Here is a 24933-nt window from a genome sequence, read left to right on the forward strand (position 1 = left end):
AGCGTCACACCATGCACGAGCCTCTTTCATCTCAAATATTCTGCCGTGTTCGGTTGTGTAAATCAGGTCCAAACCCTTATGTAAGCGTGATTGCGTCAACAAATATGCATGACAGGTGACCGTGAAGGTCATTAGACGGCCTGCAGCAAAGGACAATCCCTACCAAAATGACCTTACTGCATGCTTTCGTACAAAGGTCATCATTGAAGCATTGCTGCTGGCCACATGGTCTAGGTAATGTTATTGGACTCTGAACTTGTCCGGGGGCACCATACCGAGGAACACAAGGTGAGTGAGGGATAGGGCCACGGCGCGCCTTACTGAAGACCACAAGATCGGCGAGGGATAGGGCCACCTCGCGCCTTTCTGAGGACTACAAGGTCGATGAGAGAGAGGATCACGGCGCCCCCCTCTAAGGACCACGAGGTCGGCGAGGAAGAGGACCACGGCGCGCCGTACTGAACACCACGCAGTTGGTGAGGGAGGGGGACACGGCGCGCCCCGGTAAGGAACACGAGGTCGGTGAGGAAGAGGATCATGGCGCACTCTACTGAGGACCACGAGGTCGGTGAGGGAGGGGATCAGTGCGCGCTCTACTGAGGACCACGAGGTCGGTGAGGAAGGGGGTCAGGGCGCGCCCCTCTAAGGACTATAAGGTCGGCGAGGAAGGGGACCACGGCGCGCCCTACTGAGCACCACGCAGTTGGTGAGGAAGGGGGCCACAGCGCGCCCAGTAAGGACCATGAGGGCGGCGAGGGAGGGTGTCAGGACGCGCCCTATTGGGGACCACGAAGTCGGTGAGGGAGAGGGTCACGGTGCGCCCTTCCAAGGACCACGAGGTCGAGGAGGGAGGAGACCACGGCGCGCCCTTTAAAGACCACGAGTTCACACACCCAGTGAATTGGACACGACACGTTGCCCCCTAACGCAGGGCCGATTTTCTACCGCATCCGGGGCTGACGGTATTGTTGCAATAACACCCAGTTCCCGCACTGAATGCGAAGTGCCGTTGCGCGTCATTGTCTGTGAACCGCACTTAAAATCTGCTGAAGTTCTGCAGGCCGTTATGCATACTGCAGTCCTATCCGCTGACTGCATTCATTAGAGGCGGCCATTGTGCGGTGATGCACTCGCTGAGTGAATTAACAGGTGTAGAGGTTCATGAACAAATGCTCATTTGCAAATGTTCTGAGTGGTGACATTTCGTAAGTGATAAGAGTGATATCACGCAGTAAGTGGTAAGAGTGATATTTGCCAGGAAATCCACCATCTGTCATGACTGTGTGTTGCATGTTAAATTGTACACATCGCTAAAAATATTTCGGTTTCGAACGTTTTCACGGACTTTTTAATGTTTTTTTTTTGTCACAGCCATATTTACACATATTCGTTCGCATTCAGTTGTGTGTTCACACGCAAGTGAATATGTGTTCACCTGGGCTCTGGTGCTCGGGGCTTCTGTCATTTTTTGTGGGTGGGGAGTGACGGTCGGCTTCGATGAAAGCCAAACAATTGAATAAACGGGCTGCACTGGGGCTGTGATGAAAAGATCCAACAGATTCATGGAACCGCGCTGTTAGCCGACAAAATCTCCCGAACGAAGAAGCACTACCCTTTTCCACCCTTCTTTCGTTCTTTTTTCCTTCCATACTTTTCCACATTTGTTTTCTCTCCTCGCCGCTGCCCCGGTCCCCACGTCGTCGGGCGTTCTCCGCGTTTATCACCGGTCGCCGTGTTTTGATGGCCTCGATCTCGGCTGCGCCGCCGCCCGTCCCCGGCGGAGCCTCCCTTCTACGCTCCGGCGTGGCGCCCCAACTCGCGCGAACACCGTCACAACGCTGCACGCCCGCGCCACGGCTCCGGATCGAACCAGTTTTGTCTGGTTGCTTGTTTGTGCGTGTTGTGCTTGCCGTGGAGATGCGTGGCGGTCAAATTTTGCATTATCACGCGTCCGGAAACGCTTGTGGCGACATTGTTTTCGAAGTCGTGTTCTGAGCGCAAGAACAGCTCAGAAAAGTCGTAATAGATCAGTGAAGCGTAGGGTGGGCAAATGGTTTGCTAGAAATTCTTGCGATGCTTTTAATACAAAATGCCGAGCTGATCTCATTAGTAATTTATTTATGCTTGTTCAAGGAACGTTTCACACAACTTATAAGGCTATGCCATCGGCTTTTTTGCAAGGTCGGATCAACCATCAAATATTAAAGGCGGCCAGGTTCCGAGTGTCGCACCGATCCCAGAAAGCCAAGCCTAAGAAGGATATCAGCCACTTTCATCCTCTCGTTGGTCCTTGCAACCCCCCCCCCCCCCCACACACGCACTTGGGCGCGTGGATCTGCGATTTACCTGTATTGTTTACACCTGAGTAGTGGCATTCTGGTTAACCGCATGAAGCGTAACACCAGTCATAGATTCTGTCATCTTCTAAAGTTTCTGTTTAAGCCATCAGTTAGTGTGGAGATATCGTCATGCCCGTGAGGAAGCACGTTAATGCAGCTACATTCTGGTGTTCGAGACCACGAAAACTGTTGACTGTTTTTGCTTTGTTTTTTTCTTTAGCTGTAAGCAAAGAGCTGCGTGACGAGGCGAATTGACAATTCACGCGCACTACCCCCCCCCCCCCAAAAAAAGCAAACTTACCAGTGGGTTTAGCGTTGTGCGTCGCTTCCTCGATGGTAAGGCTCCATTGTTGGCGGCGTTTAACTTATATTGTAAGCATGTTTCATTGAAAGAAAGTAGCTGTGTGCTGTAGCAAGCTTTCTGTTCAGTCGTTGGACGTTTTTGGTCACCTTTTTGTGTGGCGACGCTGTCCAAAGATGAAATTGCCATGATTGTTCATATAATAGGTTGTAAACTAGCAGTGTATTCATTGAAATGCTACCGATGTTCCTTGATTGTTCCTTGGTTCTTATTGATATGTGTATATATGTACATATATATATATATATATATATATATATATATATATATATATATATATATATATGTGTGTGTGTGTGTGTGTGTGTGTGTGTGTGTGTGTGTGTGTGTGTGTGTGTGTGTGTGTGTGTTTTGGTACGCCTCTTCATACCAGTTCATCTATTTTTCGACATTTGGGCAAATTAGATGAACACCTAGACAGAATGTTGCACGCTGAAGTTGCAGTCATACCCAATACCCAATACCTATGAAGATCTCAGTTTTCGTATTTTAGCGAATGTCGTGCTTGATGCGTTTTAAGCAGAAGAAATATGAAGCGTTTTCAAATGTATTAAGCGTTAGTTTCGCGCTTCTACGACGAGAACCATTTTTTATATGTGTACTGTACATTCCTGCATGTTTATCGCCATCGGAGATGGTGATCAAATTGATAGAAACGTCGTCGACCATATCAACCTGTATGTGATGTATTGACACACCGAAAACGTCAAGCGTACCATGAGAACGCTCGAACAGACGACCCAGAAGGTCATTAATGCTGAGTGGGCTATTGTGTACGTACGGCAGTGCATGCATGTAAGCATGTGCATATATATATATATATATATATATATATATATATATATATATATGTATGTATGGGTATACATATATTTGTAGAGGTAATAACTAAATGGCCAAGACAGCAGTCGCAGAACAAGAAAAAAGTCTGCCTAATAAATTGTAGAGGAAATGCCGACTCCGTGATGTCCAGAGGGCGCTATTTTTGGTGAATATGAGGAGAACATGAGGGAATCCTATGATCGGAAGAATGGCTGCATTACACCAACATGGAATAAATATTAGATGCTAAAATTAATGTCACATAACTGAATGATCTGGGATGGGCGAGGTGTCTGGATTGAAGTGTTGCCTGCACGGTCAGACATTCCCAATGTTGCTGTACTCTGCAGCGCAGATGGCGCACATTTGGCACTGCGCGGGATGCTCTACAGAAAGCCATATCCTATTTTTGAGCACGACATAATTATAAGGATGCAGCATGAAGACCGCCTTTCACAGAGCATTTCATTCGTTTCAATAATTCCAGGAAGCTCTTTTGTTCCGAACTTGATTGGCTCAAATCCCTCTTTCAAAGAAGCAGCTTCATACGTGCTATCGTCAATAGTTAAAATGTAAAGAGCTTCCTGGATGCAAAGTATTTAAAAGCTACCGATATTTATGACGCTCTGATGATAAATAATTTGTTGTGTTGCCATATTTTGGGAAGCATCCGATGCAACTGAACAAACCTGTAAGCCTGTTATTAACGGAGACCGTTCAAGGATGTGTTACACCCGCTTTTAAGGAAGTATTCCACATTTCCATGGGGTTTTGAACTGAAGTAGCCATCTTGAAGACCTTTCGGTGTTGCTCACAATTTTGCCCTTCTTAAGACCTAGGACTCTCTAGTTCCTTAGATAAACGGCATGCGAAAATGGAGAAAGGCGTATCGGGTAGAGTATTTTAAAATAATCTTGGCGCTCATGACGTCATAAAAACGTCATACAAATCCCATCATTCCATTAGCCATGCGGTGATCAAAGCCAAGAAAAGTATAATTGTCAAGAAGTTCATATCTGGCGTTCGTGAGCGCGATTTCCAAATAAAACAGCTGTCAGTTGGCTCCCAATCAATGCTGTGCAAGGTACGATGACGTAATCAAACCATGACACATTGAGGAGCACGTATACCAAACAGAGTACTGTGCTGTCTAGAGCAGTCTTCTCCATTAAAAAAAACACTTAGAGTCATTGGTGAGCTTGTTTCATCATATCTGATGCTCGCTTCAAGATCTTGAAATGGGAAGCATTCCCTTAAACATCAATTAGTTGTCCGCATGAGAGCGATACAGCAATTCTCTCAGTCTTAGAACTTTGTAATCACTTCATGCGCATTAAAAGCGGCAGGCTGCAATTGAATGTCGAGATATCTGCATGTCTCCTGCAATTTATTAGGTAGGCTGTTTTCTGACACAGAGCATAAGATATCTTCCGTCGCGCGATTTTGCTTCAAGCTGACCTGTTCGCATGCAGATATGTGTTTTGCTCGTGCTGATCTGTGCGAACCATGACCATGAACTCGCTTACCATGAACAATATATGAACTAGCAAGTTCAATAGTTTTGGCCATTACTGACGGTTGTAAATCCTGTTAGGTTGCAATCGGGTGGTTTCAATCCATTGTTTGATTGCTTGGTCAGGAGATTCGACCACCAAACGTCTTTCTTGTTACTTTGGAACACAACGCGATAAAACATCTCCCATGCCGTGCGTTATCACTGTGCTCTACTGGCACCAAGGCGCGGATAGCTGGTCGTGCTAACTCCCGTACTTCCGTAACCAACTTCCGTAACCGCCCACGGAGGGTTCTGTAGGCATCGTTGAATGTATTCTGTCAACGATCGGATGCCTTTTTCAGAGCATATTACGCCTGGATGTTTTTCATATTGACACTGCTTCCGCCTGCGGCAACGAACTCGGTCGCCAAGGTCGCCCATTCCATGGCACCCCGTTCACGGAACCTACCCTCCCGCCTTCCCCGTGTCGGTGGCGCTCAAACCTACCCTCCCGCCTTCCCCGTGTCGGTGGCGCTCAAACCGTTGGGGTGCGACGGTATCACCATCTGGGTAGACTTGCCATGATTAGTTGACAGACTCGACATCCGTTAAAAAGCGCGCATTTCGGGGAGGTCAGCCTGTCGAGCCCTGGGCCTGCCCGTCGCCGAAGTGGCTGGCTGTCCGGGCAACGCGAGCCTTTGTGAACGGCGCTCCGGCCTGGTGGGCGTGCTGTTCACTGAGCACATTTGTGCGGAAGTAGCACTCTTGTGCCTTCCAAAGATCGTAACGAGCTTTGGGGGCACGAAGTTTGAATTCGCCTGGGTCAGAGCGTCCGATTCGGGGAAAATGTGGTTGGTTATGACCAACAAGGTGAGACCTCGCTGTGGTGCGTTCACCCACCCACAAAGCTCATGACCAAGCACCACGTCGCTGCACCTACTGTCCTCCTGCGGGCGTGCGGATGCTGTCGTGCCAACTCGGGCACAGGCCTGGGTAGACCAGGGGACATCCCGGGAAAACTGGCACAGTTCCTCTTCCGTATGACGCGCCCGCAAGCGATAACGAGGAGCAGTTCGCGTGAGATGGTAGCGCTAGAGAAAGCTCGCAAGTACACAGTGTGCACGCGCGTCAGCACTGACAACAGTCGCACATTAACTGCTCGGCCAATCCTGTTTCTTGCCGGATAGTGTGATTCACCAGCCCCAGTCTTGGGAGATGTGACTGTTGTGGCTTGGCAATCAGTCGCAGGCGTCGGCTGTGACTGACTTACACGTCAGTGGGCGCAGTTGATTGGCCATTGTCAGTCTAATTGGACGAAAGCCACTGTTGTCCGCATCCAATCATGCCGCCGTGCTCCATTGTTGTCCACCACGTCAGGTTTCAGCCAACGCCGGCTAGTTCTAGGTACTCGTTAGCGATTGGCGGATTTTGAAAACGCTGCGATTTTTGCGCGGCGCTGCGCAGGCGACCGTGGGGCAGATCCGCGTGTGACGTCACTGCCGGAGATTTTGCGCGAGGTGGTGCCTGGCAGGGCTGTCGTAAAAAAAAAAACATTTCTTCGGGTGTCAACGTACGTGGACCCACGAAACGAAGAAGCATGTCGTCACACTTGATGTGTCGTAGGAACATGCCAGGTCGGCGCAGCTAAATCGGGAACACTTTGTGCCACGACGTTTTGCTGGTACCTGTAGTGTTGAAGGTTGGCCTTACCTTACCTGATGCAGCTCACACGGCTTTGATTGTATGCTCTCCCAAGTGAACGGTTTGCCCTCCCTTCACTGGGGATTGAATAACAATCGCTGGCGTTAAATCCTGAGTAACACTCGTTTTTGGGTCCCCCAGGGACCCCGAGATAATTTTTTTGAAAACAAAAAAAAATGTTCGATCCTATAGGATGGCTTTTTGGAGTCAATGAGAGGCGACTACAAATGGTGCGAGTGCGGTATGTGACACCCTCAGCTGTTTTTTTTTTATCCCAGTGCCGATCGCGTGGTCCCTGGGTCGTAAAAATTGCGCACGGTGATGCCACTCTTGCTATACCAGCGCTGCCTCCCTGAAAGATAATGACCTGCTGGCTTTCAAATGTCCATGCACATCGCTCCCGTTTGAAGATAAAGACCTCAAACTGAGTCTTTGAAAGCTATGACCGTCTTGGGTTCATGAGCTTGTTGGAGGTAAAAGGAAGTCCTCTTGGTCGCCTTGTAATTCTACACGCGCCAGAGTCCTCGGGCTCTGGGTGGTAGGGTTGCAAGATGTGGACAGCAAAGGCCAAAGGGATGCTGATGTATTGGTGAGGCTGCGCGTCTGGGAAACCAGAGATGGGACGTTTGATTCACCGCGGTGCCCGCCCTTACTGCTTGAGTGAGAGACAGGCTACGCCATATGGCCCCAGTTATTTTAGTGGCTCGTAGAGCCACAATGGCACACGCACAACGAGAAGTTGTGAAGAGTACCGACAAGACGAGAACGCCATTTTGCCTCAGCAGCTAAGTGCGCCGTTAAGCCCCAAAGGCATACAACAGGAAGAGCAGCAAGACGAGAAGGCTGTGAGGCTCAAGACGAGAGGTCCATTGCGTCTCGCGGTCTCCTGGTTGTGACGTTTGCACTTCTCTGGTCACCAGCGTGGCCTTGTCTTTCTCGTGCCTCGCCGACAAGCATTAGCCCTCTGCCCAGGAGACGGTCCAGAGTTGCTCGTTTGGTGTGTGCAACATGACCGTTCTCAATTAGGTAACATGACCATTCTCAGTTACGAAACTGTCTGCTGAGGGTGGCGCCAAGGGTGCGGACCTCTTGGAATGCCCAGACGTTGTTCGGAGAACGGGCCGTGAAGCCGTGTGCCCCTCTCAGCGACCGTAGTTGTGGTTTCGGTATACTAGTGGTTCCTGGACGTATCCTGGATGCGTTGGTTCCTGATCGTTTTTGGATACCTTGGCTTCTGATTGCATGTTGGATACCTTGGTTCCTGATGGCATCTTAGATACCTTGACCCCTCATAATATCTTAAATGCCTAGGTCCCTGACAGTATCTTGGATGCCTTGGTTCCTGATCGTATCTTGGATGTTTTGGTTGCTGAGCTTATCTTGGATACCTTGGTTACTGATCGTCTTTTAAATCTTTGGTTCCTAATCATATTCTGGATGCCTCAGTTCTTGATTTACTTGGATACCTTGGTTCCTGATCGGATATTGGGTACCTTGGTTCCTGATCACGCTTGGATACCTTGGTTCCTGATCAGATACTGGGTGCCTTGGGTCCTGACCGTATCCCGTATGCGGTCCCAGGGGCTCCGGGGATGCAGGTGTGGATGTTTTGAGGCACGGCTGCTTCGGAGCCCTGGAGCTGAGCGCCGCCGCTGTGTGGTTTGTTCTTGATTGACGCGAAGCCTCTCTGGGAAGCGGGGTGGGAAACAGTACCGGGAATTCTGGTATCTGGCTGCCCGTCTCCCGCCTGGATGGTTTGAAGCCCGTTGGCTTATCCCCTGGTCTTTGTTCGGGACTTGTATGGAGCCATTCAACTCCGCGGACTGAAGAGCGGCATGCTCTCCCTTATGCGAGCTGCCTCAGCCGTATTGTGCTGCGATGAAGCCGCGCTGCTAAGGGTGGCTCAGCAAAGACGCGTGAAAGACGGGGAGACAAAGACGGTGAAGAGGACCGCTCTCCGAATGCTGCCGTACCAGGTCCGAGGGCAGTCATGAGACAATGGACTGATGGGATATGCGGTCCACCTGCTTCAAATGTGATAATTGACCTCATAACAATCACGAGCCGCTGGGGAATTACCACTGATTTATTGTGATTGTGTATTAATCATGAGTAATTGTGATTATGGTTCTATAATTATTGACATACTAAGATGTTCGTCATTTTTCATGTCATTGCTTACCACTCATAATGAGAAAGTGGCGCGCGCCAGAGGCTACAGCCGCTGGCGACCCCCGATGGCGGCCATGGTGCCGTCTTCTGAGATGGTATACGCACGATTGGGCCGTCCGAGATCGCTACCGAACACCAACAGACGACGGCCAAGCCGGGACCGTCTGAAGCCTATAGGGTCGGTACACGTGTAAATTGTGCTAGGGGCATTTAATGGGCTGTCAAAGACTGGGCGCTCTTGGTGAAGATCTTATTTGATTTGCATGTTAGTGCGTGTGTCAAGTTTGTGTGTCCCAGGTGTTCTCTGGATGTCATTTTAGGCCTGCTGGTGCTGGGCCTGCCGAAGCCGCTGCAGGTCACGCACCTGGTGTTGGCTTTTTCAGTGGACTCGAACGACACGCTTTACGGAGGCGACAGTCAGCTGACTGCCGAGATCGGCTCGTTGGCGGATGACGTCATCACCCGTGTGACGTCTCACCTCAAGCTGGGCAGCCAATCAACACTCAACCGCGCCCAGGTGAGAGCAAGTTGGCGTTCACAGCCGTGGAAGCGCGTGGCAAACTGATTGATCGCTGCTTTTAAAACAGGTTGTTGAGGCATGCATCAGCCAGTCGTTACAGAATAGGGTAGTAACAAATAATCCCTCCACGCACCAAAAGGACGTGGAAGCAAAATGTTCAGGTACGCTGTGCTAGCTACCTGCTGAGACAAATGATCAAAAATATGAAGACTGGTATGAAAGTCATGCATACAAATGGCGGGCGCGCCGTGAATTTAGTCATATCTTAGGCGTGTTGGAGGGCAGGACGTGGTTTTTGTTTGCAAACACGCACGATTCGTCCGTGTGTTTTATCGATGCTTGTTAGCCCCAATGACGTCAGATAAAGGGAGAAATGTCAGGTATGTGGTGCTTATTGCTACCGAAAATCTATAGAAGCCCCCAAAAGCAAGATAAACCCAGAAAACCAAAAGCCACCTGGCTATCCAGCTACCGGGTTAACAACGTTTTCGATGAAAGGTCGTTTGTTTGGTATCGTGGCTGGTGTACGGGATTCGTGTTTTACGCATCAACACTTGGGGTTGTTTGTTCTTTTTCGCCGTAGTTTTATATTTGTCCCCTGTTTCCATATTTTAGCAGTGTTCATCAGGTGGGAGCTATTCGTGCTGTCGGCCGTGAACAGAGCCCATCGTATAAGTGCAACATTTCTTGCCGGCGCTTACAACATTTGGGATGAGCGCCGGCAGCGGCGCTGCTGGCAGCTTTATTGATCTGCCGCTGCTGCTCACTTTGTTACGCTTAGCCGGACAGCCGGTGCCACGAAATATGTAAGGAGGTCCAGCTCCTCGCCGAATAGACCAGTCCTTCGAAATATCGGGGATTTCACACATATTTTACCGTATATCTGATCGCACTGATGTAATGTCTACGTCATTGTAAGTTGCAACAATAGCTTTTCGGAATTTTGAGTTCGTATTTTGAAAGCAACCGACCTTCCGTGAACTTGTAGTGTCATTCAACCAACATTTATTGAACGTAGGTTATTTTTGCGTCGTAACCGAGTGCTGTTAGCTACATGACTGAGTGCTGGTAACTACTGTAACGCTTGATATCGAAACATGTTAGCTCGTTAAGTTAGCTGTGAATTTACCCGGAACTAACGCTATCGATACTGCAGCACGTAAAGCACATGAATGAAACGTGCGTCATAGCAACTAAAGAGTACTCCTTGTTTTCAAAACTACAAAACATATGAAGAAAAACATGTCCTTTCCGGTGGCTCAGAGCGCCTGCCTCTCGGTCCACCCACCCGTGGTGGGATGGTTTCGAGTCGCTTCCTCGTTCAGTCGCTCCTAGGTCATGACCTTCGGGTCAAATAAGGTCTAACAAGGTTAAATTCCAGGTTGATTTCCAAAGTGCACCCAGAACCTAGATAGCTGTCTGTAAGGAAAGGGTCACGTGCTCGTTTAAGGTAAATGACCTTGTTTGACCGTTTGAAGGTCATGGTGACCAGAATCATACTAGACTCCTCTGGGTTTTGCATTTGAATATGCGAAAAAGATTACGCCAGGCAGTATGCTTCTAAAAACAAAACGTTGACCCGGGTCGTTTTATGTCGGTGACCTATTCTGACCTCTAACAAGTCCATGAAAGATGTATATTGCGGATCCTGCTATCATTAGATTCGAAATGAGCACCAGAAACTATCCTATACAGCAAGCCTTAGAGTAATAAAACGGGTTGTTTTGACCTTGGTCTGACGTTCATACCTGATCTTAGTTCAACGTAATTTGCTTATTCAGTATGTGTGTTGCTTAAGAAAGCATCTCAGAGATGTATGGCTTAGTCTAACTCCGTTGTTGCATCAGATTGAACGATTCCCTAGAAATTGCCTTAGCTGAAACCATGGCCTGACTTTGACATGCCATAGGTCGGCGACGTTACAAGATACATCTAAATTTGTTGTGCCAAACGATCCGCTATTCCATTGTCTAAAGCTATGTAAAATTTCGCGCAGTTTGCCGCGCCGTTCGGAAACCATTCTGGAAAAACCTTCGGGGGATCAATTTGACTCCCTCCCGAGCGCGTGTATGATTGATTTAATTCAAAGAAACGGGCGTTTGGTCAATACAGGCTTAAAACAAGTCCGAAGCGCCGGGCATGTCAGGCTTATACTTCCGCATCTTGTAGGTTGGGCCGGTCACAGAGGTTTGCTGTTGCTTATTGATCAGTGCTCCGATCTTGTCTCACAACGAGCAGCGGGTTCGGGGGGTTCAAAGCCCACGTGAGCCATAATTTTTCCGGAGAAGGAAGAAGAATGTATGCCACGTGCGGCCCGACGTTTCTCCGCCAGCGGGCCGGGTCACATTTTTGGCCGTGAGTTGTGCTCAGCGTGCACACAATAAGTTATGTGTAACGAGCTTCGGCCTGAACGCAATGTGCAGATTAAAACACTGAAACACCGTCTACTGAACTCCGAAAGAGCCCATGTCTTCGCGAAACCCGTGCAGAAGTATTCAAAGGGAATGTTCTACATTTGAAGATATTCAAGCAAGCTTCAGATATGATGAAACAAGCTTAATTATAACTATAGGTATTCTTTTTTGGGGAAAGGACTGCTCTAGTCAGCACAATTCTCTGCTTGGTAAATATGCTCCTTAACGCGTCATGGCTTGATTACGCCATCGTACCTTCCAGAACATTGATTGAGAGCCAGTTGACGGCCGTTATATCTGGAAGCCGCGCTCACGAGCGGCAGATATGAACGCCGCGACAGTTGTATTTTTGCTTGGCCTTGATCGCCGCATGGCATATGGAATGCCAGGAGTTGAATGACTTTTTTGCGTCTTGAATGCGAAGGAGAATGAGAAGACTGTCCACGATATACCCTTCCCCATTTTTGCTGGCGTGTGACCCAGCAACTAGAGGGGCTTAGGTCTTAAAAGGGGCAGGATTGCAAACAGCACTGAAAGGTCTTCAAGATAGCGATTTCAGTTCAAAACCTCATATAAATGTAGCACGCTCCCTTTAAGCATAAAGAAACTTAAGCTTCTTTAAAGAAACTTTTAGCAAACGGAAATGTGCCGAGGACATTATCAGGTGAATATACCGCAATTTTCCACGCGCTTCGCACCCTAGGAATAATTTTGGTGCCATGACATTTGCATGATGACGTTTTTGCGGAGTTCCCGAGGTGAGCTACTTTCAGGAAGGTGGTACCCGTCAGTCGGTCTCGGATTTCAGTTCGTTAGCTGTGTTCAGGTCACCGCTCAGACTCGGCCCTTGACGGCGTCCCAGTAATGGGTCAGTGGTGTAAAGGTCAGACTCGGCCCTTGACGGCGTCCCAGTAATGGGTCAGTGGTGTAAAGGTCAGACTCGGCCCTTGACGGCGTCCCAGTAATGGGTCAGTGGTGTAAAGGTCAGACTCGGCCCTTGACGGCGTCCCAGTAATGGGTCAGTGGTGTAAAGGTAAGCGGATTAAGTGGCTGGCCTCCTGCTTCACAGAACCGATGGTCGATCGAGCTGGTATTGACTCGTGGAGTGTTTGTGGAGGGTTCCTGGTAGAATAACTGAAGCGACAGATTTAACTTTCACTCCTGTTTGGTGCGCCGCGACCGCAGGATTTATGTTGTCGTAGGCATTCCTGTTCGCGTTTTTTGGGGGGACCGCTTTTGTGTGAATTTTTTGCCTTGCACCCGCCTGAAATCCCCCGTGTTTCTCTTGTCTGTCCATGGCTTACTGTTGAATGGCGAATCTCTTCGCCGTGATGAAAATATCCGGTTAAGTTCGTCAAATGCTAACAAAGAAACCGTGTTGGAGCACTGGCTTTAAGCTTCCAGGAAATGCTTACAGCCGACATCCAGGCAGCCTCCAAGGGATTGGATCTAACGAGAAGTGTTCTCATCACCCCGTATGACTATGTTCTCATCACCCCTTATGACTATGTTCTCATCAGCCCCGTATGACTGTGTTCTCATCACCCTGTATGACTATGTTCTCATCACCCCGTAGTTGTCGTGGCATGACTTCGCGACTCCAGCCATGCTTGTTTACAGAAGAAAACCCTCACAGGCAGCGACATAGTTTCACCAAATTAGTTGGGCTGAGCAATAAAAAATGACCCAACCTATCCCCGATATATGCGAACAAACGGTTTTCTCCACCGATTTGGCCCAATTTTTTCCCAAAGTTGGGGGACTGGAGGTCAAGTGGGAGTGACGGATGAAGTCCCCCAAATAGGTTAGAAATCGCCCCGCTCACAGACGTCTTGTTCTACTGCGTCTTGTTCAGACGCGGGAGATGGGGTTCAAGCTGGGGCTGAGCAAGGCGTGGCGGCGTCTACATGGCATGGAGGGACTCCGAGACCAGAATGCCCCCCCCCCCCCCCCTCCGAACGCCGCAGTCCCCGTGCGGCGCTCATCGCTGGCTGACTGGGCGTCCACCGGACAGCCAACGGCCGTGGCAGTCGCGTCCCCGGAGAGCCTTCGAAGCGGTGGGCGGCGAGCGGCCGCGGCCGTCCGGGGCCGACCGAGGCGCCCGTGCGTGCCCGAGGCGCGTGGAGTCTGCCTCCCCGCGGCGTGAGCTCGCCCCTGGCGCCGTCTCGCTGGCGCCGTCTCGCCGGCTCGCACCGTCAGCGGACGCTCATCAGGCACGGAGAGAGTCGTGCACGGCAGGTGCGCCGTCCCAGAGGCATGAATGGTGGAACGGCGCTGTCGTCGTGACGGCCTGGCGTCCAGCACGCGGATGGATAGTTGGGGTGCCGGCGTTTGCATTTAGTGTTGTTTTCGATGCGACGATTGATTTCCCCCTTTCGTCCTCGATTCTTTTCACGCCAGGGGCACAAAGCTTGTCGTCAGCCAGCATTGCCGCTGGATGATATAAGTGTGGACATGGTGTGATCGATCAGCGCCCCGAAGCCATGTCGTGTCGGCAGCCCGTGATCGGTGGCATGATGCTGGTGCGATTATGCTCTCAACGGGGTGCACCGCTGCGATGGACATAAATGCGCTTCGACATTTCGCGAGATCCCTGAAGTGAATGGCGGCGCAGAAATGAGCGACAGCACCGGCGGTACCCGCGGTGGTGACATCCATTGTTGATGCGGAATCAAATGTAGCTGGTGTAGGAGTGGTGTCGAGTTTCAGTTCGTCACGGCGTTTTCATTGTGCTCTTTGCAAGTCTCCATACGAAGCATTGCAGTCTTTCAGCGTAGCAGAGTCGTGGTATTACTGACCCCGACCCGCTTCCTATTCCTCCCATGGTCCGTCAACTCTCCCTGTGTCGTGGTCAAGGACATCGTCTCCAACCGTCCACTGTTCCCGACCATCCCCCCTTCCCACGCCTACCAATTACATTCAAACGGCGGTGTCTGGCGCGCGTGCCTCGCCTTGCAGCAGTTGGCGCCGCTCCGCCACCGAGCGTCCGCCTGCGTGTCACTGCCCGGGTCATCGCCCGGTCGCCGCTCCCGATTGGTCGACGCGCCGCGCCCCGGGCGCTCATTGGTTGCCCTCGGCTGGCCGCGGGCGCCGATTGGCCGACGGCTGGTGACCGCCGGCTCGTTCATTAGGCATTGACAGCTGCGGTTCGACGAAGCAATCCACTGGCGCGCGGCCGTAATTTGCGCGCTTCCATGAAGTAGTTGGCGCGCGGAAAGGCGATGGGCTTTGTTCCGACGGCCCCCGGCTCACTGCTGGCTGGGGCCGGGCGGGTGCCTGGCCTGGCCTGGCTTGGCCTGGCCCGGGGCCAAAGCGCCGGCTCCAGGGGGGTGTTTAGCGTCACGCAGGCGGCATCGGAGACTGGGGTGGGTCCGAATCGAGGTCAGGCGCGGTCATGCAGGTCAACTCTGGTAGACAGCACGGGACAAGACGTGCTGCTAGTTTAATCGAGGGAAGGATGTTCACTGTCTATCGTGTTGAAGCAGCGTGCGCGAGGAGCTTATGCGAAAAGCGTACTCAGCGCAACACCTACCGCGTGGCTTCATGTTACTCATCGTGACCTCTCAGAACAGCCGCGAACTAATAACAGATCTGTCAGCGCCTGGCCTCGTCCACGTGTCGTTCAGCCTGTCGCTATAAGTGTGTCGGCCACGCGGATCTGCGGCAGCCGCCGTGCCATTGACGGCGTCAGTCGATGACCATGTTTCGCAGAAGGCTGCTATTTGCGCGCCCCGGGCCAGAGACAGTCAGCTGTGACGTCTCGTTGGATCCTGTTCGCGACGCTGTCACGCTCGTTTGGCCATGAAAAACGAACCGCTGCAATTTGATTCGGGTTCCAGGCAGGATTGAGTTTGATTGAACATGGTTTTGATTGGACAGGATTTGACTGACATGATTCATGATTGAACTGGCGCGCGGTGATAACCGGAAGCTCCGTCGCCACGCGGGAGGAAGTGTTACATCCAGTTGGCGGAGGGAACCCTGTGGCTTCTCCACATCGTCTTACGTGTTCGGCAACAGAATGAGGAAGTGGCGTTGTCCTTTTGCCACCCTCTAGAGACGTTTTACCTGCAGATAGCTGTGTGCGTGGCATGGTGGCTTGCACGCGATTAGGTGCGTCCACTTTTTTAAGATGATAGTCGTGAAACCGACTGGACTTACTGAACAAGTTTTATATGGGGTAGCATAAATGCATTGGTACTGCTCGTTGATATTTTGTCTGCAAATGGATTAGCCTGAACCATAAGACCCCCTTTCGTGGAAATGACATTTTGGAGAAGATGACACCTCTTAGTAAACAATGTGGCCAACAACAACACCCCTGACGAAGAACGCCGTGGATCAGCGCTGGCAATTTGCTTAATGTGACCTCCGTGATGCACGAGATATAAGCCGTCGACATGTATTGCACACCTGTGTCGACGTCGTCATTGGGGCTTTACGACGCACTCAGCTGCGGGGGCTATATGCTGCCGCCTGCCTCTCACCGTGGAATGAAGGTCTGGTACTGCGGGGAGTCGAACCTCGTGCCTCTGATTTAAGGCCAGGCGCGCGGTGGTTAAAGCGCGCAAAACAAACACGTTTGCCACTACACTGTCCCTCCCCCCCTTCTGTGCACACACACACACACACACACACACACACACACGCACACGCACACGCACACGCACACACACACACACACACACACACACACACACACACACACACACACACACACACACACACACACACACGCACGCACGCACGCACGCACGCACGCACGCACGCACGCACGCACGCACGCACGCACGCACAGTGCTAATCTATTTAGAGCCGACGGATGCTGCCTGGATTTGACCGACCTTGACCAGTGCGTAACGCCGCGATGAGAAGACTAGGGGAGTGAGGCGCCCCCAAACAAGCTCGGCAGTGTCATCCAGGCATGTTTTGTGATATCGTGATGCGAAGGAGGATGCCATCCTGCTGGAGCCGCTGCCGGCCGTACTTGACCCGGTGACCTGGAGCGGGTGATGGTTTGGCTGGAGACGAAGCTCGCCCAGGCTCCGTGCTCCGCGATCTTGGCTCGCTGGAGCGGGGGATGATTTGACTCGGGACGAAGCTCGCCCAGACTCCGTGCTCCGCGATCTTAGCTCGCTGGAGCGGGGGATGATTTGACTCGGGACGAAGCTCGCCCAGACTCCGTGCTCCGCGATCTTAGCTCGCTGGAGCGGGGAATGATTTGACTCGGGACGAAGCTCGCCCGGACTCCGTGCTCCGCGATCTTAGCCCGCCGGACCTCCCGCGTGGGTGCGGAGGGCTTAACGCTCGCAAAGATCGCTCGAGCTCGGTCAGCTCCTGACGGAAATTGAAGGGTTCGTGGGGCCATTGCTGGCTACGACGTGCGGGGAGGGGAGACGCCCACTCCACAGCACTTCAGGGGTGCTGTTCTTCATCAGATTGTTCTACGATAGGTGTAAGCAAAACATCCTATCTGTCCGTGTCACGAAAGCGGCGTTGCTCGGTTTGACGGTAACGAAATTGCCAACGGCATTGCTCGGTTATGTAAGATGAAGCGCAAAGCCAAGGTTATTTAAGCCAAGGCTACGCAACAAGCAGGCACAGTTCTCCCTCAAAATGCGTCTCGAATTGTCGCATTGAAATGCCCCAAGTAACGTCAATACTGTCCTGCATTGAATCAGGCGCCTTTTGGTGACGTGCTGATATCGAACAGCGATATTCTAGCAGAAACATTTAAAACCTCAACTATTTGTCAAACAACGATAAGCACGATTTTGCTCGATCCCAGTGTGCACTTAAAGAACTGCGCCACGGTAGCGTGCGTAGATTAAGCCCCCTGTCCTTGTAATCTAGCGCGTAAAATGCCCGCTAACGGAGGCAGAAATATCGGACACTTAACACCCGTACTGAAAACCTCTGAAACGTCTGTTTTTCTGCTACAGCCGCCAGAAGTCCGTGGCCAATATCCATTCCTCGCTGACAATGTACGCTCAGTACAGCACCTACCCGAGTTTGTGACGTGCACTACTTCGCGGTACGGCCGCGGTGACGTCACTGCGGGCTCTCGTCTCCACAGTAACGCCACTGCGGGCTCTCGTCTCCGCAGTGACGTCACTACGGGCTCTCGTCTCCGCAGTGACGTCACTGCGGGCTCTCGTCTCCATATTGACCACACGTCAGACAGAGCTCCACGTAGCATGACAGCAGTGTGTGCATCACCTGGGACCGGGCTGTGCCGGACAAGTTCTGATGTTTATTGCTGTTTCTTCCTGCCGGTCCCGACGCCGTCCGCTGCGCTTCGCTTGTAATGCTTCAGCAACTTATAAATGTTTTGCCTGGGTCGGTCCCATGTCTGTAAAGTTCTACCGACAAACTGTTTACATGGGAAGTCGTGTCGCCTGCTCTCGATTCACATGCCGAACCTCTTTCCATCCGCCGTCTGCTGTTTTCCGCTGCAGCGTAGATGCGCGGCTCTGGCTTTAACGTGGGACCCACACTGAAAGCTGCTGGTATCGCCGAGCATGAGCACTTCGGCAGTGTGTAATGTCATAATGTTATGCAGTAGTGGGCTGAAGGGAATTGCTTAAGTAGCAGTACTCATTCCACGATTACGGATTTGTAGGGACTAAAACGCATATTTTTAATTTCACGTTTTTCTCCAAGCTCTTGACCATTGCGCTGTGTGTTGCACTCAAAAGTGGCGATGCTAAGAGTAGAAGTAAGGGTACCGAAAATAGGCCGAGCACGCGTTATCTTGCAAGTATTGCTGGAATTTTTGGGACATTTAGATTTGTGTCTCCCACTCAAGCATGTGTGGTCTGGGAGCTAGAGAAGCAGCTTGCAAGCCCCGCCCCACGCCCTGCGGCTGTGCATGCCGTTTGCAAGACACCAACAGATGCGGGTCATTCTGGAGTTGGGAGAAGTGCGGTCGTGTTAAGAGGCAGACGTGGAGATGTTTTGCTAGGCATATAAACACCGACTATACTGGCATAATTGTCAAAATATTCAAACATATGTCATGGTATGACGCATGCTCAAAAGTGTTATTTTATGGATATCATAGCCTTTTTACAATTGGCGTTTCAAATGAATCACCCTGTGGCTGCCAACGCAGAACAAGTTTTGGCTAGATCCATGTTCTCTACCAGCGCACCCGCCGCCCGGCTGTGTTTGTCCCCATGGATGGGAAGCAGCAGGGAAGACGGTTGGGCAAAAGGGTTGCGGACATATACATGTCTTATGATAATTTAACATTAACCCTTTGATTGTGGAAAGAAATATTTGCATCAAGAGCGGATGCGGCTACCCACTTTGTGAGACGTTTCCTCTAGACATACAATGTATTGGCCTGCAGACACGGTGCCGTCCCCGGTGTTTGGTACGGCGGAGCGGTTCAGAGCGGTGCCTGGACCAGGGAAGGCTGTGCCCAAGCGGTGCCTGGACCAGGGAAGGCTGTGCCCAAGCGGTCCCTGGACCAGGGTGGGCTGTGCCCAAGCGGTCCCTGGACCAGGGAAGGCTGCGCCCAAGCGGTCCTTGGACCAGGGAATGATGTGTCCAAGCGGTCCTTTTACCTGGGAAGGCTGCGCTTAAGCGGTCCTTGGACCAGGGAAGGCTGTGCTCAAGCGGTCCTTGGATCAGGGAAAGCTAGGTCCACGCGGTCCTTGGACCAGGGAAGGTGAGGCCCAAGCGATCCTTGGATCAAAGTAAGCTGTGCCCAAACGGTCTCTGAACCAGGGTGGGCTGTGCCTGAGTGGTGTCCGAGGAAACTTCAGGCTTGTTTTTCTTTAACACGCGCTCGGGTGGGGGTCAAGTTGACCCCGAAGGTTTCCCCGAAATGGTTTCTGAACGGCGCAGTGTGGCCGTGCCAAATTTTGCACAGCTGCAGAAAATTGAATGGCGGATTCTCTGGTATAACAAATTTATGTATTCTCTATAAGGTCACTGCCCTATGGAAGGTCAAAGTCAGGTCATGGCTTCAGCGAAGGCAATTTCTAGGGAATTGTTCGATCTGATCCAGCAATTGAGTGTTATATGAAGCCATACATCTCTGAGATACTTTCTTAGGTAACACAACAATTGATTAAACAAATGATATCGACCTGGTGTCAGGTATGAAGGTCAGACCAAGGGGAAAACCAACCTGTTTTATTAGTTTAGGGCTTGCTGTATGGGGGTAGGTTCGGGTACTCATTTAGAATTTATTGATAACAGGAACCGCATTATGCACCTTCCATGGACTTCTTAAAGGTCAGAGTAGGTCACTGACCTAGAATGACCCAGGTCTAGATTTCCTTTTTAGGAACATAATGTCTCGTGTAATTGTTGTTGCTTATCCAAATGCAAAGCTCAAAACAGTCTTGTATGATTCCGGTCACCATGACCTTCAAAAGGTCAAACAAGGTCACTGACCTTATATGAGCATGGGAATTTGCTTAGAACAGTTATCTGGTTCTAGGGGCTCTTTGGAGACCAACCTAGAATCTGACCTTGTTAGACCTCATTTGATCCGAAGGTCATAACCTAGGAACCTTAAACGTTGACCTGAGTGAGTTCACGCACGGGTCAACACACTCTGTGAATTTGGTCTCTCTAGCTCTCTTAGTTCCTTAGATCTCAAGGGGGTCAAATTGCCCCCCCCCCCCCCCACCCGAGCGAAGGGTATCCAACCGGCCACCCGGCGCGTGTTTTATCCAATCTGCTTGCAAATAATCGACCATCCAGCATTGTATGAGTTCCGGTAGTGTCGTGGTAGAGGTGGGCGCCTAGGAAACTGTGGGCACGGCGTTCGATTCCCCATGGTGTCCGGCTTTTCTTTCTTTGGTGAAACCTTGGCGACGCCATACGTAGCCCCAGCAGCTGAGTGCTTTTTAAATCCCCAGTGACGGTGCCCAACAGGATACACGTGACGACAAACCTTCAAAATCGGAGATATTGAACGCTACCTTCTAGATACACAACAGCATCAAAGACAACAAATAGAATAAGATAGCTAATAACCTTGCAAAATTTCTACAGTCGGTTGCTTGCATGCCATTTTTCTCATTACCACCGGTTGCAGATAATTGTTTTCCAAACAAGCACTGCCTGTCGGCGCATCCGTTGCACAGCACTTGAACGGGCTAGTCACTCGCCCCTCGCTCAAAAGTGACGGACTGGACCGACCTTTGTGTGGCGGATGGAGGCAAAGACCTCTTTTTAATGCAAGCGATGTGTAGCCACATTGAACTTCACGAGGCTTTATTGGGGGAGAAACTCGAGCGGGCTGACGGAACCAAGACTACCTTGATAGATATAACAGAACTTTGGGCACTAGAGTGCGTTGACATTTGCTTAAAGAAATTGAATTTAGCAGCTGTGTTTGATAGTATTGGCGTATTTTCCTTGCGATCAAGGAGAGTAGTCCTATAGTTTGAATCGATCTTGTCCGATTCTATTGAGGTAAGTGGCTGTGACTGCATACAACTTCATGTTTGTTAAAGCTGGCACAAAAGACAATGATCATATTGATTCTGAAGAGGCATCAGCCTCACCCTCCACCCCCAGATCGATAGCCTTATATCTATGGCTAATATGAATTGCTGTATATAATATTGCTGATAGTTCAAGCGGTTTGTCTGTGTGTGAAATCGTATTCGATGTTTCAATCATTTGAATATATCATTGTCTGTGGTTTAATACACAATTACCGAATTAATATGAAATGGATGTGCCGTGCTGTGGCATGACCCCCGTATGCCTGCCGTGTTCAAGTGGTGTTTAGTGATCCGTGGGCCGGAGCTGAAGCTGAAGATAGTGAAAACTTCGCAACTCTTGCTTTCGCGCCCCGCCCGTCTCACTGCCACCTGTCCACAGCCGTGACAGCCGCGTGTTGCCGGCCGCTCCCCTCCGCCGCTGACAGCGCCCCCCCCCCCCGCCCCCCCCCCCCCGCTGGACGCTGGCCTCAATGACGCCGTAACGGCCGGTGTCATGTTGTATCGCTCGTATTCGCGTTGTAATGGCACGCCCGTCAAACCGGGCGCTAAGTTTTACGGCCCCGCTGCACGCGCCAGATGCGCTAATCGGGCGCTGTCGGTAGGGGGGGAGGGGGGGGGGCTGTCAGTCAGGGGGCGCTATCAATCTGGGGCGATGTCAGTCTCGGGAACACTGTCAGTCTGGGGACGATGTTAGTCTGTGGGAACGTTTCAGCCTGGGGGGCCGTCAGCCGGGGGAAGAGTTAGTCTGGGGGGGGGGGGGAGCGTTGTCAGCCCGGGGCGCCGTCAGCCGGGGGGACGATGTTAGTCTGGGGGGAGCGTTGTCAGCCTGGGGCGCTGTCAGCCGGGGGCCGACGTTAGTCCGGGGGAGCGTTGTCAGCCTGGGGCGCCGTCAGCCGGGGGGACGATGTTAGTCCGGGGGAGCGTTGTCAGCCTGGGCGCCGTCAGCGGGGGGACGATGTTAGTCCGGGGGGGGGAGCGTTGTCAGCCTGGGGCGCCGTCAGCCGGGGGGACGACGATGTTAGTCCGGGGGAGCGTTGTCAGCCTGGGGCGCCGTCAGCCGGGGGGACGATGTTAGTCTGGGGGGAGGCGTTGTCAGCCTGGGGCGCTGTCAGCCGGGGGACGACGTTAGTCCGGGGGAGCGTTGTCAGCCTGGGGCGCCGTCAGCCGGGGGGACGATGTTAGTCTGGGGGGAGGCGTTGTCAGCCTGGGGCGCTGTCAGCCGGGGGACGACGTTAGTCCGGGGGAGCGTTGTCAGCCTGGGGCGCCGTCAGCCGGGGGGACGATGTTAGTCTGGGGGGAGGCGTTGTCAGCCTGGGGCGCCGTCAGCCGGGGGCCGTCGGTCTGGGCTGGGGCTGCCGTCTGAGACTGGGGACCGTTTGAGCGGGCAGCGCTGTTGCCTGGGATTCGGGGGGCCAGGTGGAGACCGGGCCGGCTCACAACCCGGAATTGATGCTCTTATGGTGCGATCATATAGCGTGGAGCTGCTTAAGGTTCTACGCGGAGCGTGTGTGCGTGTTTTTTTTTTTGGCATTGGGCCAGGCTTATGCGGCCGTGGTCATTTGCACTGTGTCGTTATGCATTCATCCTCTTACTTTGATCGTCGACAATGATGATATCGGAGGCCAATAATACGCTGTTGTACCATTGTGCTCCATGCATCCGGGACTAGGAAAGTACGCTCAAACTACTGGAGGAGGTCTTTGCTCGGGGCAGGCATATTTGGCGGTTGTTAACTATACAGTGTGCATCGTAGACCTACTGGATTTGCTACGCTCGGTGATCCGTACCACTGCCAGTCCCTCGGAAACTCCGTGCTTGTAATACATGAATACATTGATGTTTAGTCATCACAGCACGGTACGCACGCTGGAACAGGCTGACATGACGCGGTTGCCTAATAACTAATCGCGTTACCCCATGTGTATCCGAAGGGAAAATTAATCATGTAAATGCCATAAGATTAAATGCGTGGCTGCCACGCACCGGTGGAATCGGCTCTCCGACGCCGCAAAACGCACCAGTGGAATCGGCTCTCCGACGTCGCAGAACGCACCAGTGGAATCGGCTCTCCGACGCCGCGGAACGCACCAGTGGAATCGGCTCTCCGACGCCGCAGAACGCACCAGTGGAATCGGCTCTCCGACGCCGCAGAACGCACCAGTGGAATCGGCTCTCCGACGCCGCAGAACGCACCAGTGGAATCGGCTCTCCGACGCCGCAAAACGCACCAGTGGAATCGGCTCTCCGACGCGGCGGCGGCGGCGGCGGCCCGGCTTCGCGGTAGGCTCGCACGGTGGCAATCAGCGAGCAGCGGCTCAGCGGTGGAGCCTGCTCTCGCGCGGCCAGATCGAAACCAGGCGGGGCACGCAGCGAGGCACATCGACCGGCGACCTGACCGAGCGCCACGGAGACAGCGGCGCGGTCTTCCCCGTACGCCGATGTCGATTGGTCTCCGGTTTTTGTCCTGGCGCTGTTGGTTCGCGCTATCGATGGAGGAGCGTTGCGACTCCATCCAAGCTGAACTCGCGCAGCGAATAAGACATATTTCCATCAAAGCGCAAAAAAGTTGTACCATCCGGACAGAGAGCTGTCTCGTGGAGGTTTTTAGCTGGGTGTGTCGATGTTTGTGTGTGTGTTTTTTTAACTCAGCTTCTCAACTTTTGGTGGATCATATCTGTGATCCTAGTTTCAGCTTTGCGATACGCTCCACCTGATAGGAGAATTGTAGTCCACCTGCCGCGTTTGGAACCGTGTTTCTGGACTACCGGTCCAGTATGCAAACCGTTGCCCTACAGGCGCCCAATGAACTGACTATACGGCTCCCCGCTTTTAATGGTTTACTTTCACCGTGTTTTTTTAAGTGGGGGATCCTTAGTGGAGTACCTGATGTGCATTTAGTGTTGTTGTTTTATCTAATTAGGTTGTAAATGATTTTTAAAAAAACGCCGCATACATGCCAATCATTTAAAGAACAATATCAAAAAATAGCGTGGTCAATTCATTGGGCCCCGTGGTATTATGGTTAACACACTGGACGGTCATTCCCAAATTTTCCGCAGTATCAGGCGAAGATATCGCCAAGCTGCAAAGCGGCTAGAATACTCTGACCCACCAAAGCCGGTGTTCGCCCGCCCGTGGTACCTTCACCTGTGGCTGCCCCGCCCTTGGCACCCTCACCTGTGGCTGCCCCGCCCGTGGTACTTTCACCTTGGCTGTTCCACACCCGATTACCCTGCACCTTGGCTGTTCCGCCCGGGGTGCCGTCACCTGTGGCTGCCCCGCCCGAGGTACCGTCACCTGTGGCTGCCTCGCCCGGAATACCGTCACCTTGGTCTGCCCCCCGCCCGGAATAACCGTCACCCTGTTGGCTGCCCCGCCCGGAATACCGTCACCTGTGGCTGCCTCGCCCGGGGTGCCGTCACCTGTGGCTGCCCCGCCCGGAATACCGTCACCTGTGGCTGTTCCGCCCGGGGTGCCGGCGCTCACGCCACGCTCGTCGCGGCGTATTCCAGTCACGCTGGCCGGCTGGCCTCGGAGCATGACTTGTAATGTTGCGAACGCGCACGAGCTTGTCGGCTGGCTGCCGGCCCTCCATGCGGCGCTGGCTGGGGCTGCCCGTGGGAGCATTTTAGGTGT

General features: G+C 52.1%; 1 protein-coding gene across 1 annotated transcript in view; it reads left to right on the forward strand.

The window, feature by feature from the left end:
* The window catches only part of LOC119091027 (VPS35 endosomal protein sorting factor-like), a 65748-nt gene that overhangs the window by 18181 nt on the left and 22634 nt on the right, over nt 1-24933 (forward strand). Inside the window, exon 3 of the mRNA XM_037213748.1 lies at nt 9274-9407. Coding sequence (XP_037069643.1) covers nt 9274-9407 — 134 coding nt within the window. The remainder of the gene's footprint in view (nt 1-9273; nt 9408-24933) is intronic.

Source organism: Pollicipes pollicipes, unplaced genomic scaffold (genome assembly GCF_011947565.3).
Source record: "Pollicipes pollicipes isolate AB1234 unplaced genomic scaffold, Ppol_2.1 Scaffold_3216;HRSCAF=3773_pilon_pilon_pilon, whole genome shotgun sequence".
NCBI classification, from domain to species: domain Eukaryota; kingdom Metazoa; phylum Arthropoda; class Thecostraca; order Pollicipedomorpha; family Pollicipedidae; genus Pollicipes; species Pollicipes pollicipes.